Source organism: Anas platyrhynchos, chromosome 19 (genome assembly GCF_047663525.1).
Source record: "Anas platyrhynchos isolate ZD024472 breed Pekin duck chromosome 19, IASCAAS_PekinDuck_T2T, whole genome shotgun sequence".
Lineage (NCBI taxonomy): Eukaryota > Metazoa > Chordata > Aves > Anseriformes > Anatidae > Anas > Anas platyrhynchos.
The window spans coordinates 15,372,501-15,399,767 of record NC_092605.1 but is presented as its reverse complement, the minus strand read 5'-3'; the positions used below and the strand labels follow the sequence as shown (position 1 = coordinate 15,399,767).

Below are 27,267 nucleotides of genomic sequence, written 5' to 3'. Positions count from 1 at the left end.
GAGACACAAAACGGCGGCGGCGGAGGAGGAGGCAGGCGGCGGGGCTGAGAGGAGAGGGGGGCGAGGCGGCTGCGGGAGGCGACCCTAAGCGGCCACGGGAGACCCCCGGGGAGAAGGCGAGGCGCTCCCCCGGCCGGCCCTGAGGAGAGGGGTGGCTGCGAGCACCCCTTCCCCGGCTCTGTGAGGGGGGAACGGGGCGCGGTTGGGCTGTGACAGAGCCGGGGGTATGGGGGGCACACGGGCAGGGCGAGCAACTTCGCTTTCCGTGCCTTGAAACGGGACGGAGCCAGCCGAGAGCGGGCTCCCCCCCCCTCTATATATACACACACGCACTCGGTGTGGCGGTGGGAGGGGAGCAGGGCCATGTCCCCAGCCCTGCCGGGGGGTTTTGCGGTGCCGGGGGCTTTTGCGGTACCGGGGGCCGCCCTGACGCCCGGCTGACCCCCAGGTGCTGCGCGGCGCTGGAGATCGGCAGCCGGCGGGGCAAGGCACCTAATGGAGGCGGCAGCGGGGCGCTGAGGGAGCGGAGAGGCTGCGGCTGTCAGCGCTGCCCGGTAGGTGCTGGGGCTCCCTGTCAGGCTTGACGGAGGAGTTTGGCTTCGTTGAAGGGTGAGTCAAGGCTGAGGTGGCGGTCCCAGCCGGGACAGGCGCCCCAGAGAGCGCCTTGGGGCTGTCAAAGTGCACGGCGATCCGTGCAAAGGGGGCTTTGTTGTGGAAGGCCTGAGGTGAACACGAGCAGCCCGCTGGAGGGGGAAAGGAGAGGGGAGTTTGGAAAGCTGCGCTGCTGGTGTTAAGCAGCAGCCTGTGCTGTGTTGGTGTTTGCTCAGACGGGTTTCACGCACGAGGAGCTGGTGGGTGCTCTGAGGAACCTGGTCCAGCTGTGGAGAACAACCTGTATGAGGCAAACCCCAGGACCCAAATGCCATAGGCTGTAAGTCCAAACCTCCCCGAACAAGCAGACATTATGTAGAAAACCCATTTGTTACCATCTTGAAACATTGCCAGCAAGGCAGCCTCTTCCAGTTACGCTGTTAATTGGGTTCTCCGGAGCTCGTTAGAAGGAGGTGCCATTTTTTCTAAACGAGGTGACTGCTAACTTCAGGCTGGCAGTCTTACTAGCTTTCCTCAGCCAAAAAGCCCTTTGCATTTCCGTAAAGCACCTGTGCACTGTGCTTGTTTAACAAAGACAAGTTTGAGACATAACACTTGGAGGTAGGGCACGCATTCTCTTTGTGAGGCTTTCCTACTCCTTGAATGCTTCTTGTGGCTCTCCTGGGCTCTCTCTTCTCTTGCCAAGCCCTCAATGACCTGTGCCTGCTTCAGCTGCATCCAGCGCTCCGTTTGCTAGCCGTAATTGTCGTCATTTATCTCTGCTGGTTATTACTGGGAAAACCGATGTTTATCGCTGCGTGTCCATGCGTCCCTGGAGCCTGTTAGAGCTGGCTTTTGAACGGTTCTGCCTTTTGTAAATTTCTCTACGCTGAAGAATTTCTGTCAAGTGATGGACTTTGTGCTGTTGTTAGGATTCCTTTTGTTCCTAATGTACCAAAAAGGCTGTTTCCTTGGGTCTTTTGCTTCCCTTAGCAGTTTGTGGTGTTTCACTTAGGCTTATTACTATCCTTGCGCTGTTTTTCCCCCAGTCACTTACAAAGCCTGAGGGACAGGATTAATTTTTTTTTTAATCTAGTTACCATTAATATAAATGATCTTTTTGTTTGGATGTGACTTCTGAATTCATAACAGTCTTACTTCAAAGATCTACGACTGGTTTTGAAGTCTGATGCTTTCTTCAAGTTTGAGTTGAGAATTTCTTCCATCTTTATGGAACTAACTTCTAAAGCAGCAAGTCAGTGTAAATTGTTTTTCTAGTTCTGTTTGCACATAATAAATATAACGGAGGCATACTCTCTTGTGGCTGAGCTCTGGCCAATCTCTATTTCTATGGTCAGTTTCGCTTTGTCTCAAGGCTGAAGTCTAGCTGAGAATTCCCCTGTGCCAGATGCAGTATTTTTGTATATTATGAAGTTAGCCTCTCTAATTTTGAGAAATGCTGAGCCTGTTGCAAAATTGACAGAACGAGCTCTTTGGGGTCTGTTTAATAGAAGTCCTACGTGATAAGTTTTGGGGTGATGAGGGGAGGGGACATTCTGACCACATTTGGCGGAGTGCAGGAGGGCCTGGACGCGCTGTTCCCTTCTGTGAACTCACGGTCGGTATTCCCTCTCCGTCCTGTGCCAGAGACGTGAGGTCACTGATCCATAAATGCCCGAGATGGTTTGCCTCGGAGTTGCCGGTGACTTGTAAACAAGTGATGCAATTTTCAGGATAGCACGGTTTCCCCTCCTCCCTTTGTTTCCTCGCTGTTTCCCAGTCAGGTACCAGTATCAGTGTTCAAGTCCGGCTGTCGGTTGTATCACCTTTGCCGAGTGTGTGCTCACAGGAATCCAGTTTTGTGGTGTTATTAATTAACTTTCTGACACTGTCACATCAGGCACTAAAGGTGCTTCCTCCTGCAGTCTACACAAGGGATGTGATAACTCAAGTTTTCAACATCTTTATTGTCATTGGTAGTATTAATTCTGATTTTCATCTTTTATTGCAGTCCATCATGTTAGTTTGGTTTGGTTTCGGTTTGGTTTGTGGTTTCGTTGTTGGTTTTTGGGGTAGCTCAGGGCCTCCTGAAATACTCCAACCACTCTGCTGCATAAATAGTTGTTTCTTTTTCTGTGGAGATGGGAGCCACCAAAAATGCCTCCTTTCCTTATCCTGTAGCAGCCAGATGGCATTTCGTAAGGCTGCGCCGTGCCTCCCTTTGGCTGATGGTTCATTTCCAGTTCTCTTGCCTTTCTGAGAGCTGGAAGGAACCACACCAGGACCACCAGGACCACTCACCTCTTTTCGTGTACCCTTCAGAGTGCAGTGAGCTGCAAGGTGTTGCATAAAGCAGCATCTCTGCTTCCGGGGGATCCTTTCTACCCAGCTCTGGAAGTCAGCCCAAAGGGAGCACAGGGCTGCTGATGTGGAAGAACGTGAAGGGAAAAACAGGCAAGAACTCTGACCACGTTGCTACTAGCTCTTAGAAGACCTTGGAGATAGATCATGGAGAGCTTAATGATGCAAACATGCTTTGAGAGTTTGACTTCTGCTTGCACCTAACAGGTCCAGAAGAGCTCACTTCCAAAAAAACCAACAGGCTTCCAGTTGTGTTTGGAGCCGTTCCAGAAAGCCACTTGGTGTTGCAGGTTCTCGTTGGGTGTCTTGGCCTTCTTGACCCACAGCTTGAAGCCGCTGCTGGAGCCAGCCTTGGAGCCAGCAGGGAGCTCCTGAACTTTGTCATGGTTATGGCAAAGGCTGCAGGTGTTCAGCGCCCTGAATCTGGAGAGCATCTCTCAAGCCACATATAGTTTGTGAGACCAGAAAGAGCTGCCGGCTTATAATGAGTGCTGTGACTTAGGCGCACGGTTTGTAGAGGTTTTAAGGCGTAGTGCATGAGTGCCAGGCTCCTGTTTGGTCACTGGGACAAAACGAGATCTGGGAATGTTGGATGTCCTAAAAAGAGTACAGGGGAGACAAACGGGGAGGAGATGTGGCTCTTGTTGGCCTTGTTTAGCCCCCAGCCCCTCTACACCCCACAAACCTTAGTTACAGCTGTGGGCTTCTGCAGAACGTCACAATGCCTAGTAAATCTTTGGGATATACTTAAAAGCAGGAAAATACTGTGTTGGTTTCTTCTTTTTTTGTATACATAGGGCAGCTGCCAGCAGCAGCACCTGCTGGAGTCGAGGGTGCTGAGCAAGGCAGGGTCGTGTCCCGAGCAGCAGTCACAAGGGGAGCTGAGCGGAGCCCGCCTGAAAACTCGGGGGGTTTCTGCTTCTTAGCAAGCCGAAACACAGCTCCCCGTCCCCAGTACTCCTTGCTGTGAGGATGAGGACTGAGGAAGGCTCACCCTGCCTGCAGCTTCTTCAGTTCTTCGTGCGGGGAACTCGTGGAGGAGCCAGTGCCTCTGGAAAGAAAGCACCTGTTGGTACTGTGGGCATCTGAGCGTGATGCTAACCCACGCAACGCTGCCCCTTGCATCTGACAAATGTTTTACAACTTTGACTTCTTTGCAGGTTCTACTTAAATTTGGTGGAGGAGGCTGTGGCTGAGCAGAGAACTAATTTGTTATTTCACTAACTGGAATAATTTACAATGGAAAGAAGCTTTTTTTAGTTAAAAGTTGTGTTTCTGATTACAGCTTCCGGTATTTTACCTCGCAGTCCACAAACACTCTTCTTAAACTTGATTCCTGGCAAGTCGCTTTTCTCAATTCTCGCGTTCTTGGACTCCACCAGGGGAAAAGGAAGGCCCTGCTAATATTGCTTGGCTGTTTCCTTCTGGAGGAAGGAAGGGAGAGTTGAGAAAAAGAGGAATGAAGTAAAATGAATTTACTCTTTGCACACGTGCTGAAAGAATAGGCAGGTGTTCTTGGGAATATCTCATTTAAATCTCTGTGTATGTGTTTCGAGAGGATGCGTCCTCACTTAGAGGAGCCAACATCCCATTGCTGGACCTAATCCTGATGGGGCTGGCATCTGAGGGTTACGCGGGCTGCTCCCGGCAGAGCTCTTCCCACGCGGGGAGGCCGAGGGAGCCGGTCGAGCACTGCTCCGCTGCCTGGAAAGATTCAGTCATTTCCACCCAAAGCGAGGAAATAAAAAGCTCGGTCAGCCATTTCATCTGGAGATACCCCGCCCTCCTCCAACAAATATGAAAAAGGGAAAATGTAGGCTTGGGCCCTTACATATCCCAGCAGTTTGCACCCATTCGGGCGATGCGATTGGGGTCGGGGCAGGCAAAATAGAAGTTACCTTTATTTTTTTTTTTAATTTCAGCAGAGGAAGTTATAAGGTTGATGTTGCCCCTTTGATATTTGATTTAACCCACTGACTGCCTGGGAAGGAAGGAGTCTGTTTAGTTTACCTTTGTCCTAGATTCAGTTTTAATATCTCATGTTTAATTGGAGGGGGAGGGGGGGGAGGAATCTTTATTCTTAATGATTCATGCCGCCTCAAAGCACAGTGGTTTCTACTTGTGTGCTGCCTTTCCCACTGGGGGAGGCAAACAAAAGAACAATAATTTCAGACTCCTCCTTCAGTTTCCAAGAGAACCTTAGCTGCTCAGGGATAGCTCTGAATTTTAAAAGCATTTTTTTCTTCCAAATTATGTATTGATTGCACATAAAATAGCAGCACCGTAATATGCAATTTCAAACAAATGCACGGGGGTGCTTGGTTGCTTTTAATGCTCCTCCTTTATTTTTATTTTATTTTTTTTCCTCCAGCAGAAAACAAAAAGTGGATTCTGTTCCCATAAGCTGCTCTTGCAAAATCTGCACAAACATTTATTAGTCTAGACACAAAATATTCTCAGCCAGCCTCAGCCTGACGATGGCAAAAAGAAATAAAAATAATAATAATAATAAAAAAAAAAAGAAAAGGCAAGCTAATATTGTACTTGGCTGTGAAAAGGGAAGGGGGGATCATGCCCCAGGCTAGTGAAGCTGTAACATTTTGCTGGGGCTGCCTGCAACAACAGATGCATCTTGTTCCCCTGGGCTTCCAGTCCTGCCTATTCTCTTCTGCTGAACTTGGCCGCTCGCAAACATTCCCTGTGAGTACCACACCCCGGGCTTCTCCTGGACGCTTTTGATTTGATTGAATGATGGCACCAGGCATGCTCCTCTTCACCAGGCCTGCTCTTGTGCCCCAGAAATCATGTAGCGAATTCATTGATTGGAAAACGTGCAAAATAGGTGGGATCTGGGGTGACTGGTAGAAATCAAAAGGGTTTGAAATAGGCGATGTGACCGCAGCTTAAACCTGCAGGAAGGGAGCATCGACCCGAATGGTTTATCTGAATCTTCAGCTGCAACTTCTGTAAATACCAGCTCCTTCTCCTCATTTGCTACCATGGCAGTTTGCAGACTTTTGCTGAGTTAAAAGGACAAATCATAGTTGTGCGCGTTTGTTTGATCAGGCCTTTACCTCAGCGCTCACGTTCTCAGACTGCTGGGGTTTTATATTTTTGTCATTTTCTTAGAAAATGGCAAATGATGCATATCCCGGCTTCCAGATGATTAGTTCCTTTTGCTCCCAATTTGTGTCAGGCTGCTTTTGGTTGGAAATGAAAATGTAATTGCAAATTCCCCTAAACAGCACAACATGTCTGTGGTATTAATTAAAGCACTGTAAATACATAGAATATCTGAGAATGCATTCCTTCAAGCATGGCCGTGTTTTTTTAAACCTACAGAGGAGGCAAAATACGGTATTTAGGCTTAGTAGATGAAATGTATTGCTTCTGTGGTGGCAGATCCGTGTCTTGAGATTTTAAACCTGGTGTATCTCATGCTCGAGCCTTCAAAGGAGATGTTACATAGACAATAAAATGTCCTGCTTTTCGGGGAGGGCTCTCCTTAGGTCACTCAGAAAACGCCTTCAGTCTTCACTCACTGCAGCATTCACAAAGTGAATGCCTTCCTGTAAGGTTAGTCACCGATGGCCACTCATTCCATGCTTTCACTAAGAAAAACCTTCGCAGCTTTGAATCTGAATTTCCTGCCCCGCGTTTAGGTGAGCCCGGAGCGGCGTCAGGCATTGCTGGGCTTCTCGTCCGGCGGCGCTGGTGAAGTGAAAGATGCCAAAAGTGAAGTTTGACAGTGAGCTCGGGGGCTTGTGCTGGCCCGGTGGCTCTCTAAGCCCCCGTGTCTGAGCAGCGGGAGCATCCGAGCAGCACAGGACGGAGCTCAGCAAGAGGCTGGGGTCAAGGCACTGCTGCAAATAGCAATGCTTTGCTGGCTGCAGAAGTTAACCAGGTACACAGCGCTGTTTTACTACATGGTGGAGACCTACGGAGAGTGTTTCTGCCCTCCTTTTTAGCTGAAACATCCCCAGATTCTAAGGGGAAAAGGAATAGAAGGGACTTGCGGAGCAATGTTCTAGTGAAACCCAGCCTTCCTAAAGAAGCCTGCCTGAATAATTCCTGTGAATAACAGACTGTTCAGCTATTTCCTAACATAGAAACGGTGCTGACTTCTTCTTCAGAGTAACATAAGTTAGTGATGCTACTGAAATAGTTGTGGTTCAGACGTAGATCTGATTTCTCCTAAGCACGCTGAATTCGCTGAATTCACAGCTGTTGATCCTCCAGCGGAGGCTTTGCAATTGAACACCTGTAGATAGGTAAGTTTCCCGCTGTTGTTCTCCTTTCCTCTTGTTTTTTTTTTTGTTTTTTTGTTTTTTTTTTTGTTTTTTTCTTAGTAGCATAGGCTTAAGACTCTGAAGAAACGGGCTGCTTTTTTTCATTTCCAACACTGGCTGTTCCTTTTGAGCCCCGCCTTCTATTTTTGCAGTCACAGGATATGTGAATGTAAATTCCTGGGAGAGAGGTAGAAAACTCTGTTTCAACTGGTGTCTTTTTCGGCTATGTGGGGAGACCAAATAGGGTGGTTTTGAATCTTCTGGCTCTTATTCAGAGCAGCAGCATGTGGAGGGAGACAGATGCGTGTGCCTTTTTAGTGCAATGGCTTCAGAAGCAAGAGGGGAAAAAACACTTTCTCTGGGAGCTGGAGAAGGTGTCCTAATCGCAGGAGAGGTTTCTAAATGGCATATCTTTGCGAGTGTTCCTGTAGTCCGGAGGTTTTTGTTTGTTTGTTTGCCTTTGGAAGGTTTTACTCTTAATCTTCACGTCCTTCAGCAGAAGTGAGAAATGTGATTTTATTTTGTGCAGTGTTGCGGACCCTCCGAAATCTACTGGGAAGGATGAATACCTCGCACAGTACCAATGTGATGACGGTGGAGACAAGGAGAAACCAAGAAGATCAAAAGAACGTGACCTCATTTCAAAAGAAAACGTTTTGTACGGCAAAGAGACTTCTGAGCCTGGTGAGAAATTGCGGCAAACTTCCTCTCTCAAGTGTGACACTGAATGTAGCTCTAAAAAGCTTTCCTCCTCAGCTATTGCAGAGAGATGCCAAGGTAGAAAGGACAAGACTAAAAACACTGAGAAAGAGCATTACCAAAGCAAGAGGGAACATGCTCCTAGTGAAGAGAAGGAGAGTCAAAAAGCAGGTCCTTCCAGCGGCCAGGTTCAAAAGGCGTCACGCTGGAGCTCCGAGTTCGGCAGCATTCCGAGACCGTTTTGGCGGTTGTGGAGACGGCCCTGGCTGAGGTGGCTGCTGCTGTTGCTGCTGTCCCCTCTGTCCTCGCTGTTGCCGCTGTTGCTGCTGTTCCTGGACCTTGGAGACCTCCGGCGGCTCCCTGTGACAGGCCCTGTGGCCCCGGGGAGCTGCCCGCCGCCTCGTCGGCCAGCCCGGCAGCAATCCTGCCAGCACAGAATAGCTCACTGCGTTTCAGGGTAAAGTGACGATTAATTTCTATTTCCTGGCCTGGGTGCTGCTTCCTTCTTTAAGGAAGCTTCAAGGTTAAAGGTTAAGCTCAGTTATGTCAGGGCCCAAGTCCGTTTCGTGAAGGGGCTCTTGTACGAAAGCTTAAGCTGGGATTGACTCTCTGCTAAGCGGAGGCCAAACGTGTACCTACTGAGAAGCAGGTCCTAAGTGATAACGTTTTCTAAAGAGACTGCTAAACACATCTGAACAGTGCTGCTGCAGAACTCTGAATGGGGGGATAGCAACTGTCTTAACTGATCTGGAATCTTGAGTTTACTTTTCAGTGGACAAGAGGTGTGTCTCTCAAGGCAAACAAAGAGAGGAGTAACACCCGATACTCATGTCAACATAAATTTATGCTCAGAGCGTAGGTGTAGGAACAGCATCGGTATGGATATGGAACATCGGGAGAGGAAGCTCTGTCGGTATTTACAGTTTTTCTACTACCTTGTCAGAGAGACGTTATCTCCACATTAGAAATGGATGTATTTTGAAACGGTGGTGGTGGATCGGATTTCTTCTTTCTAGTGTTAATATTTGCTCTTGAATCGTACTTAATACCTGGTAACGCCTCAATCAGTTGTCAAAAATAAACTTAAAAATGTGTAAGGCTTATCTCGTTGGTCAGTATAAAGATCAAGGCTTTTTTCCTTTTTCCTTTTTCCTTTTTCCTTTACCTTTTCCTTTCTTCCCCAGTATTGTTTTTCTTTTCTCCTTCTCACTACAGTCTTAATTTTGTTTCTTGTCCCTTAAGTGTGTTTTCAGTGTGTTGCTGAAACATTTTCTCTTTCAATCCGAAAAAAGGAGCTGTCACTGGTGAAGATCGGAGCTTATCTGAAAATCCCTGAGCCCAGGAGCTGTCACCTTAGTCTTCCAGTCGGACAAGGACGACTTCATTTCTCGTGTAAATGCATTTTTCAGGTTTGCATATTGTTTTTTCAGGAACGGAAAGTGTGTATAGAATGGATTTAAAATCAATCTTAAATGTAAAATGTCAAGGGAAAAAAGTTCTAGTTACAACCTCTGCACATAATTTGCCAGCTGTGGGACTAGGAGTTTTCTTATTTACTGTGTTTTGTTTAACGTGTCTGAAGTTTAATGGATAGCAATCAAGGCGTGCTAGAAATCTGAAAGCACTTTATGCTTTGTTCTCTCAGTCATTTTGGTATAACAAACTAGCTTATGTTTTAAACGCTCCATTAGGTTAGTGGTTTCCCTATAGGTAACAAGTCCCTGTGTGCTACAGTAAGACAGTAACAAAACATGAAGTATAGAAGTTCATCCTGTCATGGATGCTTCTGCCTACGGACACACAATTATGCTTATTTAAAGCGGTATCACCTTGAAACCTAATCAGCATTTTAAAAAGGACTTTGTAGCAGTTATTGGCTTTTGTCCTGGAGGGCTGAGGTTTGTTTTGTTTTGTTTTACATTCAGCATTTCCGTTTCTAGCTTACATTGCCCTGTTGTTTTGCATGAGGAAAACGTGCAACTTTACAAAGCAGAACGGAAAGAGCTGCTTTTTAGTCTAACGTTTCAGTTTTTTGTAGGAGTTTTAAATGTGGTAGGAGTAAAACACCAGAAGTACTGCTGCCAAAGTTATATTCAAACTCGTATTTCGTGGAGAAGCAGAAGAAGCCCAGGGAGAAATAAATTTGCAAACGTGCTCTTCATGCTCTCCTTTCCCAAGATTTCTCTGAGATATAGCCCATCCTCTGTGGGTTTTGAGGTGTATGGTTCCCAGGAGTGAGAAGGAGGGCCAAACATCTCTCTTCTTGGATCTCAACATGCCAGGGCTTTAGTGTACTGCCACTTACGGCTCCGCTTTTTCACCTGGAAAAAGCGACCACATGATGTAGACTGAGGAGCCCTCACAAATTAACTTGCTATCACAAAGTGACGCCCAGAAAAGGTGTATTTAAAAGCTAGGCTCATTATAGAATAACAACAAACCCCTCATGATTGGTGCAGTAGACAGTGAGGTAGAGAGCGATCCCTGGAAAGACAGAAGAAAAGGAGCAGTGAGTTCTGGGTACCTTTGTGCACACGAAACAGAAAAACGCAGGCAGTGAAGTAATAGTGTTCCATTACTAACGCCAGCAATAGATAATTGCAACAATTATCTATTAGATCATAGGTAATAATTAACAGATAATTGTGCAACTCTGGAAATCAATAAATAACTGATTCCCCTCAGAGAATGTCTTCTACATTTTTATATTAAAAAGACTCCAGAGTTGTAATGGATTAAAATCCTACGGAAGTGAAAGAAATGGCATCAGCCACTAGTTCTGCAGAAGCTAAAAGTAATACCGATAGAGTTTAGATGGAAATTTTCACTTTGTGTGTTTAGTTTGGGGATTCTTTTTAAATCATTCATACCAGCGATTTAGTTCTTAAGGCTGTTTCTTTGAGATTAAGTGACAGGACTTCTGCTATTCTTTTCTTCTTGGAATGCTTCTTGATATTCTTACGTCAACCAGAACTTCTGTCTCTGTCGCAGATGTCAACAATGACCGTAGTTAAGAAGCCCAAATCTTCAAAGTCTAAAAAGCCCTCTTCAAGGCGGTCTGGCAAATCCAAGAAACCAAGTACTAAAATACTGATGTCACGCACCGCAAACTGGGGCCAGATACCGCCTGCAGAAGGTTCAAGCCAAGTCTCTGTGGCCCAAGGACGTGGAGGTGCTATTTACTGTAGATCATCTGAAAAATCTAAGGCTTTTGCCCCAAGAGATCTAAGTAAGTGTGAGCTTTATCCTGACTCCATTTTCTTCAAAGCAAAAGTAGAAAATGCAGTTCTTACTTGTTGCACTGATAGAGAAGGGGACTAGTGTGAACAAAGACTTCAAAAGCGAATCTCCTAAGGCAACTGAAGTGACTGATGTTACAGAAATTAATTTTGATATATTTACAGTCAACAGAGAAATATGGGGAGCTTTTTGTAATGCACAGATTCATCCATGTCTTTTCCGTTTTGCAAAGAAAAGTGTTTGATTGTTGCTATTCACAGCTTCCATTTTTCACACGTTTTTTGAATGATAACATTGCTCAGGAAAAGATCTGGTATCTGTAGGGGTACCGTCATTCCTAGTTACTAGTTTTTACCTTTTTTCCGTATAATTTCAAGTCTAAGCTTGTGGTTTAAGTTATAATAAGGAAAAAAACAGTAGTTGAGTTAATCAGGTTAAAGATTATAGATGGAGAGGAACTTGGCATTAGGTACTACAAACAGAATGGCAGTTAGCCTTGCCTTAGAAAAATTAAAATGGTTGACGAAAGCTGTTTTTTTTTTTTTTTTTTTCCCCAAAACATTGTGTTGACCAGCCAATTTGAATTTGGCGGTATTAAAGCTGTCTGCAATAATTTTCTTCTGGCTTGGATTGTAGCTAGCTCCTCTAGGTGCTCCTGCAGAATAGTATTTTTTTAAATACCTTGCTTAGAAACAAACAAACAAAATCTCTTTTTAAATTTAACTTTCTTGCAGTCGTTAATGATGGAATTGCTCCACCACAGAGCATTCTTTTTCCACCTGAGAAGATTTGTATGGATTGGCGAGAAACACAAAGTGTTGGAGTTGGCCTGTACAATCTTGGCAACACATGTTTTCTTAATGCTACTCTACAGTGTTTGACCTACACACCCCCACTTGCCAATTACATGCTTTCTCTCGAGCACGGCCAGTCATGTGAGTACTTTCTAAGAGTATTTCAAATCTGTTGGACAGCTCTGAAGGTGAAAGAACAGCAGTGATTCTGAGACAAGCTTATTTGCCTGATTTTACCTGTAGAAGCTGGCTTTGAGCACTGTATTAGCAGTGGGCTCCGAATAGCATACGGAGTGCAATTAATGCACTGTTTGTTTAATGAATGAATTTATTTATTTATTTATTTATGTATTTATTAAAGGATCATTTATTGCTTCGTGGGAATAATGAAGTGCATTGGACAGTAATGCATTTAGTAGTAATTTTAGAGAGTAATACATTTTTCAGCCTGTGGAGTTCACATTCCTGTCAGCCTTTACAAATGTGACTTTGCAGTAGTCTTTTAGATTTCTCATCACAAAATGCATTTGAATACAGGCTTAGTGGATATTTTTATTCTGTAAAGTTGTGTGAAATGAAATGTTACAAGACTGTTGGGACATTGGCATCTTGGGAGAATAGAATGTAGCAAGGAGAGTGGATATCGTATCTATAGTTTAAATTTTACTTAGATGTTTGTTTGTAGTTATGGATATTTTGCTGGACTGGGATGCTTTCTTCTTTCACTCTTCAGGTCGTGAACAAGATTTTTGCATGATGTGCACAATGGAGACTCACATTAACCAGGCCCTGCGTTGCACTGTTGATGCCATCGAGCCTACGCATGTTATCAGTAATCTCAGTCGTAAGTGGCTTCAGATGTGTTTCTTTTCGATAGCTTGTAATCTTCAAATACTTATTTGATGTGTATAAGTGGTTTTAACACTAGAAAGAAGAGAGATTTTAGAAATACAAGAATGATTTCATTTTTAAATGAGGTGAATGCTATCATCTTCTTCTTTAGGAATAGGACAACATTTCCGTTTTGGCAGTCAAGAAGATGCACACGAGTTCTTGCGCTATACTGTTGATGCTATGCAGGAAGCGTGCTTGAATGGAAGCACCGAGTAAGCATAAACAAGTTCACTTTCATACATTCTCTAGCACCTTCTAGTCCTTTATTTACTATCAAAAATGATCTCTAGCACCTTTTAGTGCCTTATTTACTATCAGCAACGAAAGTCTACATCATCCTTAGTTTTCATAAAACTCTTTGAAGAGTTAACTCTGCGCCTTAAATCTTCTGAGGTCTGATTATAATTTATTTCCAGATTGGACAGATCTTCTCAAGCTACCACCATCATTCATCAAATATTTGGAGGATTTCTAAGATCGAGAGGTACTTTAAAAAATATTCCTGTCCTTAGAACTGATCTGTGTCTTTTGTCGGTAGTAAAGCAGTCTGTAGTTTGTCTAAAGTAGTATCTGGCAACAACTTGAATTTGGACAGTTAGTCTCCTTCACATAAGGTTAAGCATTTATATTTTGCTTCCAGTGAAGTGCTTGAATTGCAAAGCAGTTTCGGATACGTATGAGGCATTTCTTGATATCACTTTGGATATAAAGGTAAGATGTTTTCTAAATATAATTCATGATGTTTAAGTACATGCCTAACTTTCTAAATTAAACTTGTTTACCTTAAAAAAACAAACCACATATAATGTTAAAACGTAAGAGCTTGGTGGTGCTAAGGAAGTGGATTGGACTTTGTCCTTTTGTGGAACCCATGTAAATAGTCTCCACATTTGCATTGGGTTTAAGGGGAAAGAATTCTCTTTCTGCAAAAATTATAATGCTGTCATACTTCTCTGTTGTTCTACCCCAATGTACATCTAATTGTTAGACTGATGAATTTGTCCCCAGTATTGATGACAAAGCACACTATAGATGCTGTCTAGGCTACTGGAAAAGTATTTGTTCCGAAGTCAAATGACTTCCAGGTGAGGTCAATGCTGAGCATGCTCTTTCTGCCTCCTTCTTCACAGTGCTCATAGTAGATCGCTGGAGTATGTTAGTAAGATTCTCTTATAAACTACTAGTACGTCTCTGGAATTTTGAATTTACGGTGACTTTACGCTCTTCTTTCTCGCTCCTCTAGGCGGTTTCATCTGTTACCAGAGCTCTGGAACTCTTTGTGAAACCTGAAGAGCTGGGTGGAGAGAATTGCTATAAATGTAGCGAGTAAGATTTTGACGAATTAGGTCTTAATCCTAGATGTCAGTTTTATATGTTGCATGACTCTGTTGGACTACCTCTAAACTTTGGATCTACTTACGAGCTTTGTGGAAGTTTATAAAACACTTGGATTTTTGTTTCTTTGGAGGGGGGAAGTCTTGTTCAGAGGCATTCCCTATGGGTTTGCAATTCTCTGGCTCGTATTTTGCCATCAGAATTCAAAAAGAGATACTTTTGTTCTTTCTATTTATTAGCTCTCGACAGTACTTTTCTTGATGTAAACTGCCCAGTTTCCGTTGGGCTAGTGGCTAATTTTCACTGCTTACACTGTAGGTCCTACCTTGGAGCGGGCAATGTATCAAACTGAACTATTTTCAGTTTCAAAGTTTCAAAGGATGGCAGACAGTTTCAGTGTCTTTCCAGACAAGCTCAGTACATGAAGACTTCCTACTGTTAAATGTCTCCCTCCAGTAGAATGACCATGTGCTTCTGTTGTATTTTTGATGTTGATAGACGACCTATGTTGGAGATTATTTGCAATTTCTAGTCCTGGGGACCAAGGCTCTCTCGTTCCACTTTCATTATTTGTATTTCCCTTGAAAGCTGAAAGAATGTATCCAGGATTGGAGTTCAAATAGCCACTTTTGTAGACCAAGAAATGGTACCTTGCCATCCAACCTGGTAATACCCTTTCGTGAGAGATTCCTGTTCCTGCTATGCCCGGGGTTTTGGGAGAATTTACCTTCTTCACTGTATTAACAAACCTGACACGCAGTGCATGGGTTTATGAAAAGAAAAAAGACCAACCTATTATGCAAGTAAATGTCATTCAAATAGCATAGGCATGCGTGAGACATTAAAACGAGTTTGTTTTGGGGGCGAAAAAAGAAGATGCCTTCAAACACTTATCTCTGCTTGTTTTTAAGGTGTAAAAAGATGGTTCCTGCATCCAAGAGATTTACCATACACCGTTCTTCCAAGGTTCTCACAATATCACTGAAAAGATTTGCGGATTTCACAGGTGGAAAGATCAACAAGGTATATTTACCACTGTAATGCAACTATATCATCGTGTAATGGGACATCCCCCAAAGCTGAAAGTTGTTTATATTTTCAGACAGTAATTGTAGACTAACGACTATGGCTTATTCTTTCTCTTAATATTAATAAAGTTCCCGCTTGACAAGAAGCATATGCTTTCCTCTGAGAAGGCTGATTCATCAGGAAACAGTTCTCTGCAACTTCTAGTCTTAAACATTGTTTATGGGAAGACTTATTTGTAGTGAATCAAGAAATATCTTCTAGAAATATATTCTAGAAATAAATTCTAGTCTGTGTTTTTTGGAAGTGTTTTTCTCTGGCTAGTCCATGAAGTACTCTGGGATAATTTTTCTGTCTTCTTGGTCTCTCTTTAGGAGGTGAAATATCCGGAGTATTTGGACCTGAGAGCCTACATGTCACAGTCAATGGGAGAACCACTGCTCTATGCCTTATACGCGGTGCTGGTACATCATGGTGTCAGCTGTCACTCAGGACACTATATATGCTATGTAAAGGTAGAAGTCAACAGCATTTCTAACAGGGTAAAGGTTGTGCTGGCAAACCAGTGAAAACGTGACTAGCAGCTACTGTTTCTAGGGAAAAAGATTTCATTATATTTTTATTTGACACGTGTATATTTTGTTCCTATCCGTGATTTCATTTGGAACACGTGCAATTCACCTAAAGAAATGGTTGTCTTTGTTTGCAGGCTGGTAATGGACTTTGGTATCAGATGAATGATGCTAAAGTAGTCCGTACTGACATTAAGAGAGTTCTTGGTCAGCAAGCTTACATACTTTTTTATATCAGGTAATAACAAATCTTAACATGTGTTCAGAAGAGATTTACTTTCCTGTTATTGATATTTTTCTGTTTTGCAAGTGTTTTTCTTGCTATCCCAGGGAAAGATTATTATTTGTCTAATTCAGTTCTGTCTAACCTGAAATTCTCTGTGTCATTTATTATCTTTTGTTGCTTGGCCTGAAACTGCAGCACTTGTGTAAATTGCTATCTATGTGTTACCTGTAGCTGGCTAATTTAGAGAAGGAGAAAAATGAAGGTCATCTGTCGTGTAAGAATGAATTATTGTTCTGAAAGTGATAGTCTTAGTAGGAAGACTGTTCTCTCCTTTTCAGTTTGTAGTCTTGGCGAAGCCTTCTGTAGAGAAGGCTTCCATATCGTATGAACTGTTCCTCTAAAATTATAGGATGGGATTTAATCCAAGAGTAGGCTGAAAGAAAAACTAAACTACGATCACTGCTCTTTTCTGAAGGCGCTATGATTTGACACTTGGAGAACGTGCGTTTTACTTGCCAGCACCATCTTATCCCTGTTCATTCCCTCCTGGTCAGCAGGGGGCTAATAGTAAGCAGGCTGGATTTATGGGACCACGACTTCTTCCTCATATGATTAAGGTAATTCAGGGAAGTGGGAGGGCAGGTAACGGCACCAAACTGCTAGTGGGTTTGGGGTTTGGTGTGGGGTTTTTTGTTTGGTTTTCAGCATCTTAGTTTTGTTTTCCTTCCCATGCTGCAGCTTTCTTCACAGCCTTCATGCTACAGCCAGAGTCATTCAAACAGTGGTTACTGCTAAATTGTGCAGCCATGCATCCATTACTTTATACCTCCAAGACAGCTTTCTAAAGCACAGAGAGCTACGCTCTTTGACAATTTAAGCAGAGTGTACTAATCCTCGAATCATTTAAAAGAGGACTTGTTTTTCCTATCGTCGTCACTTTAGCTAAGACAGGGAAAACTAATTGTCTTATTCCTGAGCACCAGAACAATTACTTCAGGCTTTTCAGGGTATGTTTAAAGGGGAAAATAAATATATTTGGGAATAGCAGCAGGTAATGTTAAGTTGTTTGGCTGGTTTTCAAAGATGATGTTAATTTGATTCCAATCGGCTGTAAACCAAAAGCAGGAATTGAATACGCTTATTGGACTTGCATTTATCTTTAAAGGGCAGTGTGTTTTTCTTTGTAGGTGTTAAGACCATTTGTAGAAATACTCAGTAGGAGAGTTTTGTGTTTCAAAATGTTAAATGCAGTGTTTGCGTTAATCCATCTTGCCATTTCTTCTTTTTAAATACAGAATTCAAGCCGTTTAAATGGAAATGGATCCATAAAAGAGGACGCAAAGACCACTGGTGTCACCCTAAAAAGGCCATCTTCAGCACCACCGATGGCCTGTGTTCAAAACCAGACAATTACCAGGCCTTCAATTACTGATCCGTCAAGAAAACAGAAGATCACCACCAGTATTCACAATAAATTGCCTGCTCGTCGGACTGTGTCACAGCCTGACTGTCTTAGCAGTGCTGCGGAGGACGAAGATCTCTACCAGGCTGTTCCTTCATCCACAATTACAAATTCGGTAATGCAAATGAAGCAAATGCAAACAAGCAAAAAAGTTTCTGATGAGATTTTTGTGGAGCCAACAGTGAATGAAAATCCTAAACTCAGCTCTGATAACACAGTCCCTTACGGTGCAGAATCTTCAGGAAAATCTGAGGAGGAGTCAAAGGGCTTATTTAAAAGGAATTGCAATGCAATGTCCTCTAATGGAATTTTGGTTGGAAAGGTAGTCCGTACATTGCAGCATTCCGGTTCTTCCTGTCAGAATGCTGACGAAGGAAGATCCCAGCATGAGCTGCCAAAAACCGATTCACTAAATGGTGCTATTAGGTTAGTTAATGAATCGAAAGAAAACGGACTGAAACTTGATGATTCCACTTGCCGAGTTGAACCTGTTAAACCTTCTGAGATGTTCTTTTCTAAAACAAATGGATTGCTTGAAACATAGATTTGCTCCATCGAGAATTTCTCACCTATGATGTATTCGGGAGTGTTTATTGTGTTCCTAATTCAGGTGAAATACTGAGAAAACACAGCACAAATGTGATTGTAAGACTTTGTGGTATTATCCCATTAGAATTTGCAGACCTGAGCTTACATTAGAACTTGTCAACTTAAGCTCAGCTGAGATAAAAATTCCTAAGTTTCATAAAGTAGATTTTGGGAGGTGAGTTGGGGTTATCTTTGAAGTGTAGATAATGCATACAACTCAAAACGGTCTTGCTTACCATTTAATGGAGAAATTCTGACAAGACTAGTCCTCAGTACTACTACAAATAGTATTTTTTTGTCTGCTGACTTGTGCGTTTTGATTGCAGATGCCTGGAGCTATGCCTTCAGTCAATCGAGAAATCATCACGGAGTCCCTCACAGCCAGCCAGCTGAACAGCTTGTCAGAGGAAACGAGGTAAAATGAGCACAGTCTGATTAAGACAAGACCTTATGGAAGTTCGTTACGGTTTTATCTGTCTACTAATAGTATTTAATGGAAGGATTTAAATTAGTACAATTCCATGCTGTATGTCCAGCGTTACGAACAGAACTAATGATCAGCACTGAGCATATCACTCTGATGCAGGTTGGTGCCTCAAGGAGAACTTGTGTTCCTTCATAGAATGTTTTTCCATTTTTCTCCACTGTCTGGAGAAACACTGGCTGTTCCCCGCTCGCCCCTATGCCTTTTTTCTCAGAGCAGCAGGTGGAAGGAGACGGATGCATTTGCTTTTTTAGTGCAATGGCTTCAGAAGCAAGAGGGGAGAAAGCACTTTCTCAGGGAGCTGGAGAAGGTGTCCTAATCACAGGAGAGGTTTCTAAATGGCATATCTCTGCGAGTGTTCCTGTAGTCTGGAGGTTTTTGTTTGTTTGTTTGCCTTTGGAAGGTTTTACTGTTAATCTTCACGTCCTTCAGCAGAAGTGAGAAATGTGATTTTATTTTGTGCAGTGTCGCGGACCCTCCGAAATCTACTGGGAAGGATGAATACCTCGCACAGTACCAATGTGATGACGGTGGAGACAAGGAGAAACCAAGAAGATCAAAAGAACGTGACCTCATTTCAAAAGAAAACATTTTGTACGGCAAAGAGACTTCTGAGCCTGGTGAGAAATTGCGGCAAACTTCCTCTCTCAAGTGTGACACTGAATGTAGCTCTAAAAAGCTTTCCTCCTCAGCTATTGCAGAGAGATGCCAAGGTAGAAAGGACAAGACTAAAAACACTGAGAAAGAGCATTACCAAAGCAAGAGGGAACATGCTCCTAGTGAAGAGAAGGAGAGTCAAAAAGCAGGTCCTTCCAGCAAGAGGAGGTGTTCTCAGAGCGTGGAAGTTGTTGAGCAAAAGCGTCACAAGCAGGAGCACTGGGAGGGAAGCAGGTGCAGATCTTTCCCTGGTGAAAGAAACAGCCCTGAGAATGGCAGAAGAGCAGTCAAATATTCAAAGTACAGATCTGGCAGCGGAGGAAGATCAGAACAAGGTAGCAATAGATATTACCGATCCAAAGGGGAAAGAAGTTGGAGCAGAGAAAGATACTATCGAGATGAAGCACGGAGGTGGGAAAGATGTAGCTATTACAATGATTACTATTCACCTCATGCGACAGGAGACAGTAGAGAGAGAAAGTTCTCTCACGGTGATGCAGCCTTTGACAAATGGACTGCAACTTACTACGGCAGGTCACATAAGCATTATCATTACAAAAGTGGATGGCCACACGGTTCCCTCTTGAGAGATGAAGATGTACGTCGCTTTAGCACACCCTGAGCAGACTTGCATCGTTGCTCGGTATCTCAGCAACATTCTGGAAGACATTCTCGTGAAAGACATGCGCTTCCACCTGTGTCAGCTCATTTGGAGAACTGTTGCCAGAAAAATGAAACAGAAGGAAACAGAAAAAGAAAATCTACCCGTGCAGAAGGTAGTGAAAGTGAAATAGAAAGGAAAGACAGAAAGATAGAAAAGGAGCTTTTAGGTGGTGAAAAAAATGCAAAAATATCAGAAGTTCTAGAAGAAAAAGAAGTCTAAGGATAAACATGGAGAGAAGGATTCCAAGTAAGCAAGGATTCCAGCATACTCCGCATTTTTTATCCTAATTCTTTTCTGGGTGCTTCTCATGTATTCCTTCTTTTTTTTTTTTTTCTCCTTTTTTTTTTCTTCTCTTTTTTTCTTCTTCTTTTTTTTTTTTTTTTTTTTTTTCTGGTAGTTTCTAAGTTACTTAGATAGCATCAGCTGGCTGGGGATCATGTTGTTAGGTTGATCAGTGAAGATAGGAAAGCTATTGCTGAATTGTGTCAGAGCACTAGCTTTGGACCACATAGTTGGAAACACATCCGTACACCATTCTGGATTAGGTTAAAAGTTTTTTTCTGCTTGCACGTATTCCAGAGCTAGCCATTGTTAATGATCTGTGTACAAACCAGGACCTATGGTCCTCCAATCTGAGGGCTTAAGTTTGCTACATCTAAAGTAAGTTGCGTGTGCACAAAGCACCACAAAATAGCTGACATGCTGCAAATCATCACCTGTGGTAAAATAAATAAAGTTTCATATAGGCAACAAGTGCCACATCTTTTTTTTCTCTTTTAAACTTGCATGTTTCTTTCAGACTTCACGATTTGTGTTTCTGTGTGCTCCACTTTGACAATGCCAATCCCAAGCGTAAAACAAGAAGAAAAAGGAGAAGAAAAAGAAGAAAAAAGAGAAACAGCAGGAAAGTGAAAGGCTCCTTGGAACACTTAGATCCTCGTTTCCAGAAGATAACGCGGGAGAAGAAGGAAGAATCCCATCCTCCAGATGGCTCTTCATGTGAGCAATGCAGAAGTGAGAGCAGTAAACAACCTTACAAGGAAGGGAAGCCTTCCAGTGCAGGCGAAAGCAAGAAATACACCTCCGTCTCATCCAACGAGTGTATTAAAGGTAAGCGGCCGCAGTGTGTTTGAGGAATTCCTTTTCTATTAATGTAGAGATTATTTCCAACAGTCTTGAAGTGCTTGGTGACTTAACAGTCTGCTGGATATTAAAAAAAAAAGCTGATGGACTTTTTCTTTCCGTTTTTAAATGACCACTAGGAAAGAATGCCTGAAATAAAGAGGTGAAAGGCAAATAGTTTTCATTTGGTGTGATGATTAAGTGGCAAACAAGAGGAAGAGTTGCAAGATCCCTTCTTAAATTCAGTCCAGCCAAGTAGGAAAAGTAAACGTGGACAGCTGTATCTTGGCAAAGAAGATAGTAGGGAGCAAGGAGGTTTAGCAGTCAAGATGGAAGGTGATGCCATGAGGCTTACAGGCTAGTAATGTTCTAGTGAAACCCAGCCTTCCTAAAGAAGCCTGCCTGAATAATTCCTGTGAATAACAGACTCTGTTCAGCTATTTCCTAACATAGAAACGGTGCTGACTGCTTCTTCAGAGTAACATAAGTTAGTGATACTACTGAAATAGTTGTGGTTCAGACGTAGATCTGATTTCTCCTAAGCACGCTGAATTCACAGCTGTTGATCCTCCAGCGGAGGCTTTGCAATTGAACACCTGGAGAATAGGTAAATTTCCCGCTGTTGTTCTCCTCTCCTCTTGTTTTGTTTTGTTTTGTTTTCCTAGTAGAATAGGCTTAAGACTCTGAAGAAACAGGCTGCTTTTTTTCATTTCCAACACTGGCTGTTCCTCCTGAGCCCCGCCTTCTATTTTTGCAGTCACAGGATACGTGAATGTAAATTCTTGGGAGAGAGGTAGAAAACTCTGTTTCAACTGGTGTTTTTTTCGGCTATGTGGGGAGACCAAATAGGGTGGTTTTGAATCTTCTGGCTCTTATTCAGAGCAGCAGCATGTGGAGGGAGACAGATGCGTGTGCTTTTTTAGTGCAATGGCTTCAGAAGCAAGAGGGGAAAAAACACTTTCTCTGGGAGCTGGAGAAGGTGTCCTTATTGCAGGAGAGGTTTCTAAATGGCATATCTTTGCGAGTGTTCCTGTAGTCTGGAGGTTTTTGTTTGTTTGTTTGCCTTTGGAAGGTTTTACTCTTAATCTTCACGTCCTTCAGCAGAAGTGAGAAATGTGATTTTATTTTGTGCAGTGTCGCGGACCCTCCGAAATCTACTGGGAAGGATGAATACCTCGCACAGTACCAATGTGATGACGGTGGAGACAAGGAGAAACCAAGAAGATCAAAAGAACGTGACCTCATTTCAAAAGAAAACATTTTGTACGGCAAAGAGACTTCTGAGCCTGGTGAGAAATTGCGGCAAACTTCCTCTCTCAAGTGTGACACTGAATGTAGCTCTAAAAGGCTTTCCTCCTCAGCTATTGCAGAGAGATGCCAAGGTAGAAAGGACAAGACTAAAAACACTGAGAAAGAGCATTACCAAAGCAAGAGGGAACATCACGGAACATTTTCCGTGATTTTCTTCCTGAGCAGAAGTGTGCAGTACTCCTTTTCCATTAATGTAGAGATTATTTCAAACAGTCTTGAAGTGCTTGATGACTTACCAGTCTGCAGATGTATTATCAAACCAAAAAAAAAAACCCGACTTGGTAGACTATTTTTTTCCCACTTTTGAATGACTACTAGGAAGAAGGTTGTTCTGGCATCAAGAAAGTCATGTGGAATGTAACAAAATTTACTGAACCAGTAAATAAAAACTATATTTTTCTATTAGTTCCATTGTTTCAACTCTTCTGACGCTTATGGATGGCACAGATAACAGAGGGGAGATCGTGGTAATCGGAGCTACCAACAGACTGGATTCTATAGATCCTGCTTTACGAAGACCAGGACACTTTGGCAGAGAGTTCCTCTTCAACTTGCCAAATAAAGAGGTGAGAACTTAAATTCAATGTTAGTTCTACCATGGCAAAGTCCAACTTTATAGGAAAAAAAAATAATTGACAACTTGAACAAAAGAGTGATATGTGGAGACACTGCGTTGTTCCATGGAGGGCAAATCTGGTACTGGATATATATGGTCAGGATGATACCACCAAGTAGTTAGTTCTATAATCAAACCTTTCATTCCCAAAGTTGTACCTGTTTGCTTAATTATTTAGTCCACTTGGGCGTTTTCATCATGAAGTTGTGTTTTTGGTCTCAATCCTTCACTTCTGAATGAATAGGGGACGTGTTTGCATTTGATTGTGCCCCGGATCAGTGATAGTAGTTTGAGTCATAATTATTTTCTTCTTTATAGTAATTGTAGCAATTTGAAGCATTGTGCCAGAAGTGCTTTCTGTGAATTTACTGCCTGAAAAGCAAATGTGATGAAGTAATGAGACTGTCACAATGAAAGCTTGCTAAGTTTTAGAGAAGATTTTTGGACAACAAAGAAATGTTACTGGATAAATTTTTCATTACAGTATTTTCCTCTGGGTCATTAGGTCCCATAGTTTGGAAACTTGTTATTGAAGCTATAAATGCCTTTTCTTTCATTGTAGGTTCCTATAAAAAGTTCAGTATAACAAATAAGAAATATTCAATTTCCTGGTTGAAAATGCAGAGTGTATATTAAATAACTGTAAAATACTTGAAAGTTGAGCAAATAAGAAAAGCGTATTAATAGATGAGGGGTTTTGAGGAAGGACTGGGGTTTTTTTGTTTGTTTGTTTGTTTGCTTGCTTTTTGGTTTGTTTGTTTCTTGGTATTTTTAAGGAAAACTTGGGACAAGCTAAAACGCAATGATTTTGCTTCCAGGCTAGAAAAGAAATTTTCAAGATTCATACTCATGACTGGACCCCTAAGCCACCAGACATGTTGCTTGATGAACTAGCTGAGAAATGCATTGGTAAGACTGAAACCAAAATGGATTCTTGCTTGTGAGCAAGTTGTAAAGAACCTTAGCTTGTACCAGGCAGTACCCAAGCTCTTGTGCCTTGCTGCACAACTAGTCAACGAGGCAGCTGGCACGCCTTCATAGCAATCAGAGTTAGATGCTTTCCTCTATTTACTCTTTGTTGTCGTTCTTTTTGTTGTCTGAGAACGTTAAATGGTTCTGGGGCATCTTCCTCAAGAGTATAGTTTTTGATGAGGAGTCTGCTTCAGCTGCATAAGCGCAGGATATCAGACAGCGCGCAACATGAAACTTCCCTGCAGAGCGGTAGCACTTTGAATTCCCTGTTAACCTGTTTGGTTTTGGCATTACAAATTGTTTAAATGTTGCATGTTGTAAACCTGGGCCTTGACTGATGTAACGTTTGATTTTTGTTTGTTAGGATACTGTGGTGCAGATATCAAATCTTTATGTACTGAAGCTGCGCTGTGCTCTCTACGTCGATGCTATCCTCAGATTTATGCAAGTAGGGAGAAGTTGCTACTAGACGTTAATTCTATTAAAATAAAAGCAAAGAACTTTTTCATGGCTCTGAAGAAGGTTGTTCCGGCATCAAACAGGATCGTGGCTTCACCCGGACAAGCACTATCACCCATTTTCAAGCCACTTTTTAAAAGATCAGGAGCGAATATTTTACAAGTTGTGCAGAAGATCTTCCCGCATGCACAGCTCGCACTAAAGGAGGACCGACAGCAAGGTATAACCACAGCATCCACTTCTTTATAATTCTGCTAAAGCAAAAACTTGTGGTTTGTGCAATCAACTTAAACCTTTCAGACATAATGATGGTAGAATTTTATTATTTGCATGTGCATGTCTTTCTTTTGGGCATGTCTGGAAGATAACGCATAGGTTTTATTCTGGATTCGAAACTGAAATGCCAAATGGAAGCCCTGAATGACTCAATACACAGTAAAGGACGATGCGTTCTCTACTGAAGCATCCTGCTTCTGACGGCAGCTAAGATAATTAGCATTTGTTGAGGTTGACTTGAGGTTTGAAGTATAAGGCACCTATTTTTCTTTAAAAAATCAAAACTCAGATATTTGGAGGGGAAGCATTTCTAGGTCAATGTTTCTAATTCCTTTCTGAAGAATGTCGGGACCAGGATACAAGTATAACTGGTCTAAGCTAAATATTGTTTTAGCTATCATCATTTTTAACCAGTCTCCTAATTTAAATGTTTGTAGATCGTACTATACATGTGCACGTGAGATCAATTAGCACTGATATTTACTAGATGAATGGAATTCTGTGGCCATCACATCCTTAATCTCCGTGCTTTCATTGTGGGAACCTCCTCCAGAAAGAAATGGTCTTGTTTGTTTTTTTTGTTTGTTTGTTTGTTTGTTTGTTTTTAGCTATTTAGCAACTGCGGAAATTGTTTGTAATCTCCTTTATTCTAAGGGGGAGAAAAAAATCACCAAGAGTAGCGTACCTTATACGTACACATCAGTGGGACTTAGTACAGCTTTGTAGGGCCTTGTGCCATCTCCTTAGATCTGTGGTGGGATGAACTCTAGGAAATAGCTTTCAGTGTGTGCTCTCAAATGAAGAAAGGGTTTTGGCACTGATTTAGAAGCTGTATTCATGTAAGAGAACGAGACAAAGGCTATTCAGGAAAGTTAACAAACCTCTTTTGTCTTTCAGACCATTTAAATCCTATTTTACAAGATGATACGTTCGACAGTGATGACGATGCATCCTTGGTTTCTGGAGATGAATTAAAAGATGGAATGCCTGACAGACCAGAGAAAAAACGCCTCTGTTTCAGCAGGTAAAGAAAGATAGATCCCTGTTATGTTTAAATTCTCAGGACTGCTGAGTCTTTGTAAACAGTTCCAGCTGTTAAAAGTGCGAGGGGTGGTAGACGAAGGGGTAACATCAAGTTTGTGTGTTGAAGGGGTGCTTGGTATTCACAAGGAGAAAGGGTGAAGGGACTAAAGTGGTAATGAAGTTGCTCTGAATGACCAAATTGAAAAACCCAGGCTTCTCTTCCTAAGCCAAAGTGATCCGTAGACTACCAGAACACGTTGACTTAATCCATGGCATTCTTTGAAAGACTCAAGACCACATAAATGTCCTGTCTGTCCTTTTAGCTAAAAATACCCCAACTTTATGGGTTTGTGTTGCCACCTTTTGCCCTTCTGTTTTCCAGGATTCTTAAACCAATGGTGAATTATGTAGCAGAAAGAAAACTGAGAAATGGCTTGTTAAAACACCTTGAGAAAAATCTGAATGGTGTCTTTATTTGTTAAGCCACCAAGTTGTGTTAATCTTGTGGTATTTTAGTATGGAAGTCATGCAAGCCCACTGTTGGAAAGTTAGATCATGTTGTCACAGCTGGATCAGTTATTTTTCTCAGTTTCTATTGCTGTGCTGTCCAGAAGATTTTCTGTCCTCTAGAGCAAGGCGAAGTCTCTAGCATCTTTGATTTAAGCCAGCAAAGGTACAGCCTGATTGTAGTGGGGAAACAAATGCTCCTCACAAATTTATTTCCTAGTAGTAAAGCAAGATTGCAGGGATATTAATTTGCAGTCTTGGTTCAGTAAAGAATAGGAAACACAAGGGAAGAAGATGAAACAATTGGAATGACTGAATAACTTAACTGGAAATCTTACATGTATTTAATGTACCACTGCCATTTGGATTATTTGGGGATGGAAAAGTAAGTCTATAGGAAAATTACTTGGAACATCTGTGTGTGTCTATTCAGCACCTCATTTATAAACTTGTTTTCTTAACTCTTGTTCTAGGAGTGCTTTCTGTGAACCAACATCACGCTGGCCCCGTCTGCTAATAGTAGGAAAAGAAGGGTACGGCCAGGTTTCTTACGTGGCACCCGTGGTGTTGCACGCTTTGGAGAAGTTTCCCGTTCACACCCTGGACCTTTCTGGGAAACTGGAAATCTAACATGTATTTAATGTACCGCTGCCATTTGGATTATTTGGATTATTCCACCTCGCATTCCGCCACCTCCTCGTCCGCCACCGCCTCCTCCGCCACCGCCTCCTCCTCCTCCGCCTCCACCTCCTCCTCCACCACCTCCTACTCTGCAACCACCTCCTCCGCCGCCACCACCTCCTCCGCCACCGCCTCCTCCTCCGCCACGGCCTCCTCCTCCCCACCGCCTCCTCCTCCTCCTCCGCCACCTCCTCTTCATCCGCCACCTCCTCCTCCGCCACCTCCTCCTCCTCCGCCACCTCCTCCTCCGCCGCCTCCTCCTCCTCCGCCACCTCGTCCTCCTCCGCCACCGCCTCCTCCTTCTCCACCGCCTCCACCTCCTTCTCCACCACCTCCACGTCCGCCACCTCCTCCTCCGCCTCCACCTCCTCCTCCTACGCCACCTCCTCCGCCACCTCCTCCTCTGCCGCCGCCTCCT

General features: G+C 42.9%; 1 protein-coding gene and 1 pseudogene across 1 annotated transcript; both read left to right on the top strand.

The window, feature by feature from the left end:
• The first annotated feature begins 7,974 nt into the window (after positions 1–7,974).
• Positions 7,975–20,132, top strand: LOC139999110 (ubiquitin carboxyl-terminal hydrolase 42-like; annotated as a pseudogene).
• Positions 20,133–20,652: 520 nt separating this feature from the next.
• LOC113840508 (ATPase family AAA domain-containing protein 2) lies at positions 20,653–24,611 on the top strand. The gene is made up of 5 exons (XM_072025891.1): positions 20,653–20,992; positions 22,139–22,293; positions 22,722–22,881; positions 23,750–23,840; positions 24,268–24,611. Exons 3-5 carry the CDS (start codon positions 22,750–22,752, stop codon positions 24,609–24,611), a joined length of 567 nt encoding a protein of 188 aa, XP_071881992.1. The 5' UTR covers positions 20,653–20,992; positions 22,139–22,293; positions 22,722–22,749.
• The last annotated feature ends 2,656 nt before the right edge of the window (positions 24,612–27,267 follow it).

Bases quoted from the DNA above. Each gene is read 5' to 3' on its own strand.
- LOC113840508 (XM_072025891.1), top strand. From the start codon at position 22,750: ATGGATGGCACAGATAACAGAGGGGAGATCGTGGTAATCGGAGCTACC. The intron at 22,882-23,749 runs GTGAGAACTTAA...TTTTGCTTCCAG, and splicing joins TCAACTTGCCAAATAAAGAG to GCTAGAAAAGAAATTTTCAA. The intron at 23,841-24,267 runs GTAAGACTGAAA...TTTGTTTGTTAG, and splicing joins ACTAGCTGAGAAATGCATTG to GATACTGTGGTGCAGATATC.